Source organism: Leuresthes tenuis, unplaced genomic scaffold (assembly GCF_036924035.1).
Source record: "Leuresthes tenuis unplaced genomic scaffold, fLeuTen1.0.hap1 SCAF_8, whole genome shotgun sequence".
Taxonomy (NCBI): Eukaryota; Metazoa; Chordata; class Actinopteri; order Atheriniformes; family Atherinopsidae; genus Leuresthes; species Leuresthes tenuis.
Genome location: NW_027325362.1, coordinates 21091687 through 21101833, shown reverse-complemented (window position 1 = coordinate 21101833; position 10147 = coordinate 21091687). Strand labels below are relative to the sequence as shown.

Sequence of the window (10147 nt, the reverse complement as noted above, 5' to 3'; positions counted from 1 at the left end):
AGACATTCCACCTTCCAGTGGTCCGTCACAGACATCCGTCCCACAGAATTAGAAACCCCTTGGTGAACCTCTAATGCATACTGTTAACACTGAAGATTAATGTCAAACATTAGTTTCATCACATATTCTAGATCCAATCATTTGATGCTTTTATTATTTTTTTTTAAAAGACATTTCAGCAACAGATTTCCAAAACAGCTTTTGTGACACGTAGAATTTTATTCACAGTCGTTTCAACAGGAATAGTTTTGTTGCATGTTAAAAGAAAACTGATAAGTAGCTTAGTAAATCCAGTGTTTCAACACTTGCAACAATTCTGTTGTTCCTCTTCTTCCTCATAATGCCAGTTTATCAACAAGATCAACATTTTCTCAAACTGACCCGAACCGTCGCCCCGTTTCAGATCCCAACGATGACTGACTTTTGAGTTGATTTCAAAGAAACAGTTTCTCAAAACTCAGATGAAAACAAGAAGCAAGCCTGAGCATATGATTACACTTAAAACAGTGTAAGACGTTGTATCAAATGTGTCTCTTCAAGTGAATCGTTTTCACAAAAATGCACCTGCAGTAAAAACTAGTAAGCACAGACGGGCAGAATTCATATGCATAATGAACAGGCTGTCGGGAGCATTTGATGCACTGGTGCACCAGAGATAAAACACTTGCATATCAGTTGTTTTGTTAACTCCATTAAGAACTGGGTTTGATATCAAGAGGTAAGCTGAAGTAACAGGGAAATCCTCATATGCTATTCTGAGGTTTTTATTAAACTTTCTGGCACTTACTGGCGAGCTCTGCCAATCTAGCATGCAAGGCTTTAAGAAAAAAAGAAAAGAAAAAAAAGGGAGATTCTTTTTTTTTTTTTTTTCAAGGTAAAAGTTGACATGAGCCACAAAAGCAGACAGTACAGCCAAAAGCTCAAAAAGAATAATCAGTGGCTCAGTATGAAGTATTTCAGCTTCAGAAAGTAAACAAACATGTTGGGCAATCCTCTTTGGCATAACTGTGAAACACGTCTGGTTTACCAACGCAGTAAAGGCAACATGAGGAGGAGAGTCGTTACCGAGGTCCAATCCCAGTTCCCTCCCCTCTGTTTTAGAGGAATGAGGTGACCCTTTTTCTTTTTTGGCATCAAGGAGTTGTGGTCATCTACCCCTTTATAAATCAGTGTACTGGGCCCAATTGGGTGGCCAGATGACAACTACTCCTTGATCGCACAAAGGAAAAAGACACCTCATGCCTGTGAAATGAAGGGGCCAAGGAGAGGAGCTGGGATTGGGCCATAGTTGCCAATATTCTCCAGTCTCATCTGGGTTGACTGTAAACACTGGGTTCCACACGCCAAGACCAAGCGACTTGTAGGATTAACACAAAGACAGAATTATTAGCAGCAATTGTAAGTCTTGATTAGCCCCATCCATCGACACAACGCGGAACACTTCCAGGCTAAAAGGTAAGGAATGAAACGTACAGCGTCAGCACATCCCTGCTCAGGACATCTGATCATTAAGGCTATCTTCAAATGAGCTCAACATGAAGAATTCCATCCCTGTAACCTCAGTCAGAAGCTGGATGCATCAACAGAGGAAAGCATCCGCAGTGGAAGTCCGTGTACTTTTGAGTGCAGTAAGATTAAGCTTCTGCTCAACAGCACATTCTCTTCTTTGTTCACAGTGTTTTGTGGCCTTGAGTCGAGAGAGATGAAACGGATGCATTGTTAACTTTGAACCCAGTGTAGTGACACAGCTCGTGAAAACACGTAGGAGGCACAGTAACAGTTCCGCAACATATCTGGTGACGCCGGCGCCGCTATCAGGAGTCCTCGCTGGCACGTTTGCGCGACTGATCACCTCTGGAAGACAAGCACAGTGCGTTAGCGTTTCCACCCAACGAAAGTGTGTGAGAAAGCCGCCCCACACCAAGGCCTTTCGAAAAAAACTCACCGTGGAAAGCCGTTCATGGAAAGCTCCATCTGAAGCTTCTGGTCATGAGCAGCGTAATCTGGCAGCTGAGACTCCACAGCAGGAGGGTTGATTTGTGGAATGAAGGCAGAAAAGAGAGCCGGGGCGAGCTGGGCCCACTCTGAAAGAGTCATAGAGCGGCACATGAGTGAATAAGAGGAACATTACATGAACTATGATGCCTCTCTCACACTTTCAAATTACCTGGTCGTAGACTGTAGAGGCCTTTAACCACACTGGCCATTGTTGATGGCTGCACTTGAAAGGGCATGGAATGAGCTTTGATGAGAAGGGCTGAAACGAACAAGAAATTCAGAGCTAATTTACGTCAGACAGGAATAAAGTCTACCCTTTAACAGCATGCCATGTGCTCACAGGGTGAAAGACAGCAGCAGGATGTTTATTTTCACAAATATCATAAGCAGAAATATCCTGATTCAACACGGAGTGAAGAGCCGTGCACTCACGCATCAGAGTCTCCAAATGTTTCTCTGCAACATGGTCAGCAAACAGCTTCATCAGATCCTCTTTTAGGTCTCTGTTCAGTTTCGACTCAATGTAGAACTTGTTCTGAAAAACAAATCAATTCAAAATCTGACAAGCGTGCAAAAGCTGTGCAAAAGCTGTGCAAAAGCTGTGCGTCAACGTAAAGTAGAAATAGAATTCCAGATCTTAGGGGGGAAAAAAGAAGACCAACCAGGTATATAAACACCGGAACTATGCACTGAAGAGAGGCCGTGAACTGTGTCAGAACCACATTGAAGTTCTCAATCAAGTTATCCTGTGGGCTGGCCTGAAAATCAGTAATAAAAAAGGTTAATTCCATCATATTTCCTTTATATGATAACTTCCCTGTATAGCTGGCGTTTTTTTGTACCTGTAGCTGGGAGGAAACCTGATGTAGGTGATTTGTTATCTTTGATGTCAGATCACTGTAGAGCAACTCAGAGTGCTGCTGGCAAACACACTTGTAGATGTATCTGGGAAAAAAGAGAAGAAAAAACAGACATTAAGAGGTATACGATGACCGGCACTGTGCTCGTTGTGCTATTCAAGTCAACGAAAAACCTCGCCCAGCTCAGGTGTGTCAGTCAGGCGTCCCGTGTTGACTCACCCGTATATCTGTGCGTAGGAAACAGAGATGTGATCTGTGGCGTTCTGAATAAGCAGACGGTCTATCGCCTTCTCCAGGTTCGGCCAGTGGTTTTTCCGGTAGTCCTCTACAGCCATTGCATTCAGAACTAAGAGGAAAGAACAAGAGATGGTCTTGTGTGTCAGACATGAAGCGTAAAACAATGCCTGAGCAGCGCTCTGTATACAAATAAGAAGTATTCCCAGCACCTAGGCCGAGCTTCGAGGCTGATTCCGGGATGTCGGGCCTGGCTGTCACAGTGCCCGCTTTAAGTCAACTTACGGAACTTGGAAGAAGAATCGAGGGTGGATTTTCCCTCGGCATTAGCTGGCACAGCCGTGCAGTCAGTCTCGCTTAGTTCGCTGCTTTCACTGCCTGTATCCGAGTCTAAAAACTTTGAGCCCCCGGTGCCACCGGACCACAGCTTCCCCGGGCGAGTCCCCAGCTCTCCTCCAGGCACCGTTGGACAGGCAGACTGCGGGACTGTCGTTACATCCGACAGCTGGGAGCTAAGTATTGTGCGGACTTTACTATTGGCACTCCCACAATAGTTGTGATTATGGTCGTCTTTAATGTCCAAACTTTCATCCTCCATGGCCTCCATTTTCCCAATTAGTCCTGTGGGCCAGAACCTGACAGTATTAGATAGACATTTCAGCAGAAAAGGATAGGAATATAGACAAAAACAGTCAACCGTTTTCGCTGGTGTACATCTAGGTTGTGCTCTTAACTGATTTTTTACGACACATCGTATCGCGCGACAGCGAAGAGAGCACTGGGAAATGTAGTTTGACCGATTTGGACGGCGGGAAGTACTCGGGGACCCGAGCACGTGAACCTCGTCAATGCCATGTAAAACCCACAGAAAGTATAAATATCAATGAGCCGCGTTTCTAAACAGACAAGTTTGAAATAATATGTTTTAAGTAAAAAATACGTATCACGCATGCGCAGTCTCGAGACGCTCGCTGATATATTTTTTAAGCAAGTCCGCCCCCCAACGTCGATTCCTTAGTATTAGTAAGCACATAACAAACAGATGTGTTTCAGTACAACACGTGCAGATGCGAATTACTCAAGTTTTTACTCAAACTCAGCGAGGTCCTCGTCGGATTTGGGACCTACTGGTGTGGTCTGAGGCTCGAGCGGCTTTATTCTTATTTATCTCTGGAACATCACGTGGAGACCTGGCGGGAATGTTTGAAGTAAATAAGTTTGTCTTTCCTTTTTTTTTTTTTTTTTTACTGAGAACTCCAAAAGAGAAAACAGCTATAACGATCTTTATATATTCACAATGTGAATTATGTTGGCGTCAACATTGTCTCTACACCAGTGGCTCAAATCTGCCAACAGACCCAACAGTTTACAGGCATCAGACTCCTTCATATTGTATGAAAAGACAAACGGGCAACAAAACCAGTTCCATGAGGAGAAAAAGTGCCATTTTCAATGTGAATATATTCTTTAGACTTAATGTTACTCAATACAAGCAAAGTCCTCTCCTTATACGGTTTTTACGGAATAACTTTGTACAGATAAAAACGTATCATCTGATCTTTGACGAGTATCTCACATCCGAGTACAAAAATAAGAGGCTTGACGATAAAAGTAGCTGCCACATGTCAGGAGGAACACCTTGTCAAAGTTATATATTTTTTCAAAGATTTAGATGACAAGTTAAACATACAAAGCTCATGACAACATGGGAGCGTGTTGATAAAGTGTTCTTTGGTCTAAAATGAAATAGTACTGTTCCTTTTCCAGCGATGAAGCCCATTTAAAAAGAAAGAATGAACTGAACTTTCTACATTACAGGTTAGACAATACGTTCAAGTAAATTAACTGAAAATGTATGTGTCTGAAACTCATAGCACCCACTATTTAGCAAGCAGTAGGCTTATATATTTACCTTTCCTATTAGTGACTTGAACCCAATCAAAAAAAAAAAAAAAAAAAAAAACAGTCCATAGCTGACGTCACACAATGAACAAGATTAACATTTGAGACATTTCTGCTTGTGATGACGACAATTCGGGAATTAAAGCTTAATACGATGTTGCATTCGTACGCCGCAGTGGACGAAAACGCCGGCTAAATTTCTGAAAAATGTGGATGCAAGATGAGACGACAAGATGGAAGGGAAATTTTAAAAATGAAAAACAAAAACAAAAAAAAAACCCAACAAAACGACTACGATCTATTCAGAAAGGAGAGTAAGGACAGCATGTAGTTTCAGACACAATGCGAGGGACAGAACTGGGCCGAGAAAAGAAAGACCTGCTGCTTAAACACACAAAGTTGTCACGCCATGTCAACCTTTAGAAAAACAGTAAGTACGATGAGTCAAAAATATATGAAACATATGTATATTTAAAAAAAAAAAAAAAAAAAAAAAAAAAAGGACAATTAGTGCTTTGTCAAGTGGGTACTTTTTACACTCAAAGGTGTGTGGTGCTCTGAGTCTTTTCAGACGAATTGTCTATATGCACATTTGATGCCGCCTCATTGGCTGAACTGTCATGTAATGTGTCTCTGAGGCACGTGTCTCCGTCCCCCGCTGCCGCTCCAGCATCTTCAGCTTCGCTGTCGTCTTCCCCTCTTTCGGCGCTACATTCCGATTCCTCGCTGTCGCTCCCGCAGGAACTCGACGTCTCGTCCTCGGAATCCGAATAAACCTCGGCCCCGTGGAAGATGTAGCGATTGGGTGCTTGAAACAGGTACTGGCCCACTGTGGAAAACAATAGAGAATCTATGAAACTGTGCATCTAATATCCCATCTTCTCACGGTTTGTGGCTTTGGTAACCATCTGGATGAGATTCATTTGAATACAGGGAAAAGGTAAACGGCGGTGAAATGAGCGTGTTAATTATTATATTAAAAAAAAAGCTCATCTGTAACATGTTAAAATGCATTTTTTAGTCTTGGTTCATTACAAGAAGCAAAACTGCTCTTGTTACCAGGTCCTAAAGCTTACCCTCGAGGCGTTTGCTGATTGGACTTCTATTGATTCGACTCATCCAGCATCTTTTACGAAATTCAATCTTTGAGATTTGGCTCTTTAACTCAGCTGCGTCGTCTTTTGGCGTGTCCTCTGCGTGAGACTCGGCTGTCTCCTCGCTTGGACACTGAGCATTTGGACAGGGCTCTAGAGGCGCGACATTATCATCAGCAGTCTCTGTGATATTCAGACTTTCCGTCTCCTCCGAGGGCTTCTTTACTGAGTCTGTCCTGTGCTGCTTCTGCTGCTCCGAAGCCACGTTGCTGGAAGCAAACAAGGCCTCACTTGGTGACTGTTCTGGTAACCGAGGGGGTTTCTCTGTGATCTCGGTGAGTCTTAGAGTGTTGTAGCAGAGCTGTTCAAAGTCTCCACCCAATCTATGGCAGAGCTCATTGATAATGCCGTCACAGTCCCCAAGTAGCTCCACATCGAAGTTAAGATGAGGCAGTGGCTCCCTGTTGATCAGGATTTGAGGCACTTCATGAGGAATGGAGTCTGGATGAAGACGAGAGAAAACCAGAATGTATTGTGCGTTTGGATTTGATGCGAACACGTGTCCCTTGAATGCATCTTACAGAGACTAGAAATGTATTTATCCAAATAAAACGTACTTGGGATGAGGGCAACTGGTCGGACTTTAAGCGACGAGCCGATGACAATCAAGAGGTCCACCTCGTCTTTATCCTGCTTCATGGCTCTGTGGAACATTTCCGGAAGATTCTCTCCAAAAAAGACAATGTCAGGTTTCATGATTGCCAGAGGAATATCAGGACACCGCGGACAATGAGGGACAACCTGCAGGAGAAATGTATTTCACTGACATTACAACAAAATACTGTGCAAAGGAAGGCTTTTACTTTGACAGGGGCTGCATGCATTAAATATGAATAAGAACAGCCAACGTTCTCAAAGCCAGTTACCGCATCACCCTAATTAACTCAATGTGTTCGCAAAGCATTGTCTTTAATAAACAAGGCCTCTAATAACAAAGGTTAAAAAAAAAGGAGTCTGAGGGGCTGTGTGGGGATTTTAAATGGAAAGTACTTGTTAAAGAGGACTTCCATGCAATATTACTACCTGAAAACACAAGGATTTGTTTGGATTTGTCTTGTGTTTTCATGTACATCGAGTACATCAAGTATTATCAAGATATTCAACAGGATTATAAAGATCCAATACCATCGCATAAGCACCTGAAAGTTTATAATGAATATATATATATATACACCTGGTTAAAGATGTCTTCCCTTATAGCCTCACAATCCACCTTGTGTTTACAAGTAAGACAGGACGCAGTTGCAAACGACCCTGAAATGAGAAAAGATGTGCATTAGTTTGCACCGTCAGCGAGACATAACGACACGTAGACAAATCTATAAAATTAGATGCATCACTTACCATGACACTGGATAATCCGCTGAACTCCAGCTACCTGCTCTAATGTATCAATGTTTTGTGTGTAATTTCGTAGCAGCCTCCCTTTCTTATCCAGTAAAGATATAAATCTGTGACACGGCGAGGGTTGGAACTGACCAGGGTAGATTTCCTGCAACAAAGATGACAGAGTCTGCATTAAAGAAAACAAATAAATACATTTGGTGTGATAATGCTTGTCAGCCCCCCTCATTGGCTTGTCTGTGCCCTTATCTTTTGAACATTTGGCTATTTTCTTATGTTTAAATTGAATCTGTACTCGCATTAGGAATCAAACCTTTATATATTCCTCTCTCTCCCAAAAATCAACCATCTTTTTAATGTATTGTAAAAAACATCAACAGACCTTAGCGAACTTGAAAAAGGGTCTAGGGTCCCGTCTGAAGTAGTCAATGTCAAACATAGACTGAGGGTCCGGAAGGTCTGGAAAATCTACAGCGAGCCGAGCATAAATTCCATCCCGGGAGCGAAAGTCTGGTATTCCACACGAAACGGAAACCTAAAAAACAAGCAAATGAAAAAAAAAAAGAAAAATGAGTTGAATCGCGTTAAACCAGTACAACATTAAATCAAGCTTGATTATTCTGAATGGCACAACTGGACGGCAGAAACGTAGATACATACACCGGCGCCAGTCAGCACAAGGATCCTTCTGCTGTGATGAAGTAGCCTGACCACATCTTCTAAGGTATTAATATTCTTTCGCTTCTTTCTTTTTGGAGGTTCCGAGATGTTGATGATGATCTGCCACAACGTCATGTCATCTAAATCTGGAGGGAGTATGGTCTCTGGAAGCAGATCCCGCAAAATGGCCCTCGGATCAGTCTCTCTTATGTGTTGTTGGATGACGCTATAGGAACCTGGGCATAATAACAGCATCTCAGCCCATTACTAAATACATTTCACCATGAGTAATCACAAATACTGAAAATACATTTTGGCAAGCAGCAGTTACCTATTTGGGGCTGAGGAGTCCAGTCACTAGAGCTTGCATGTGAGGACCTGTCATCTTCCTCATTTATGTGGTCTGGCGTGACAGCAAGGCCGTTGGAAGGGAGAAAATCTGAGCACAAAGACATTTTGTTTAAGTTTTTTTTTAAAGAAAAAAAAATAGATGAGTAACTACACCTAGATTTATGTTATGGCTATCTCTTATTACAACTATGACAACAACATGTTCAGTGTGGGGAAAATTGACTTTTTGTTACTTAGAAACAGATTCTGTGACCCAAGCGCGATTGTTGGCATACTCAATACGGTTTGGTACGGTTTTTAAATATAATCACAAATAGTAAAATGTAATCATGAAGTCAGACTGTGCGTGAATAAAATGCCTGAAACCCGCTCACCGGCTTAGTTTCTGCCACATATCGACAAAGTTATGGCTGTCAGACTTTGCAAGAATTTATGAACCAGTAAAACGTGCGACTACACATAGTGCGAGAGTATTCATAACAACTGCAGGCTCTTCCAACGTTAGATAAAACGTATACTGAAAGGCAACATAACTGAAACCCTTCAGTATCTGTTTCACATAGCGTAACGGTGCACATAATTCGACGTTACACCAGCTAACTAACGCGGAGTTCCGATCCAAGTTTTGTGCTGTAAAAGTTATGTTCTCAAATCTGTACTGACGGTGTTCCTGACTGTTTTCTTTATATCGTTACGTCCACCAAATACAACTTAGTAGAAAAGTTGCCGTACACATAAGAATATAACGATTTAATTGAAAAACTTTTATCTTGTTTCGCGGCTAACTCGCCGGTTGGTTGGTGAAGCCAACACTGCTCCCACTGAAAGTGCTTTCACGTACAAACGGCTTTGTTCAATGGCTAACTTTCCATACCTGCACTCTCCTCAGTTTCACCAAAGGTAGTGCTGTCGCTTAGTTTCCCGACTGGTTTGTGGGGCTCGGGGACCGAAAGCCCCAATCCATTGTTGTCTCCGCCTCTCGCTGCTGGGGCCTGCTCTACCGCCATCACCGGCTTTGCTTCCTTCTCCGCTGGCTGCGCACAATTTACCGCGGCCTCCCAGCTCTCTGTGGCCGCAGATACACATGAGAGCTGGTCTACTTCGGTGGATTTAAATCCACAGTTAGTCATTGGACTGATTTTGGACCTTTTCGCGGCAGGCTCATCCATATCGGAGGCGCCTGAAAAGGCCATTCCGTGACTGTTTTCTCCGTCCGCCATCTTCAGCCCACAGAGATCCTTCCTCTCGGACAGCTGGTTCATTTGCATAGCGCACGTGACTCGTTCTCTGCCAGTAGACACAAGCGGAACGTCCCCCTTTTACGTTGATGACATAAAACCATAACAAATTGTTGCTGCCTTCATACGCTGTTGGACTATGTAAACAGCTCATGAACATTAAAACAAATTAATTAAATAAAAATATACAGAGTTCAACAAACGTTCAACTGTTGGATAAAAGCATGTCGCCTGCTTTGAAAATATTTTGTAACATCTGCATTGCATGTCTGACGTTTGACTTTGATTAATACGCCAATTAGTAGAATACACTGTACTTTGGAATTTCGGTCATGTCACATGACGTATAGCCTTACATACGAGAACTTGATTTTGTCAAAATGTTATTTACGATTTTTCAAATTAT

The 10147-nt window shown here is 42.5% G+C and overlaps 2 protein-coding genes across 2 annotated transcripts; both read right to left on the bottom strand.

Annotated features, from left to right (window-relative positions):
- Positions 1-159: 159 nt before the first annotated feature.
- On the bottom strand, positions 160-4003 carry cacul1 (CDK2 associated cullin domain 1). The gene is made up of 8 exons (XM_072391356.1): positions 3378-4003; positions 3078-3204; positions 2841-2943; positions 2661-2756; positions 2431-2533; positions 2168-2257; positions 1946-2084; positions 160-1854 (listed from the first exon to the last, which is right to left on the bottom strand). Exons 1-8 carry the CDS (start codon positions 3697-3699, stop codon positions 1815-1817), a joined length of 1020 nt encoding a protein of 339 aa, XP_072247457.1. The 5' UTR covers positions 3700-4003; the 3' UTR covers positions 160-1814.
- A 355-nt stretch (positions 4004-4358) lies between these two features.
- Positions 4359-9760, bottom strand: sirt1 (sirtuin 1). Its single transcript, XM_072391355.1, has 9 exons — positions 9378-9760; positions 8484-8591; positions 8153-8388; positions 7875-8027; positions 7493-7640; positions 7323-7402; positions 6706-6889; positions 6071-6589; positions 4359-5823 (listed from the first exon to the last, which is right to left on the bottom strand). Exons 1-9 carry the CDS (start codon positions 9721-9723, stop codon positions 5534-5536), a joined length of 2064 nt encoding a protein of 687 aa, XP_072247456.1. The 5' UTR covers positions 9724-9760; the 3' UTR covers positions 4359-5533.
- Positions 9761-10147: the final 387 nt, after the last annotated feature.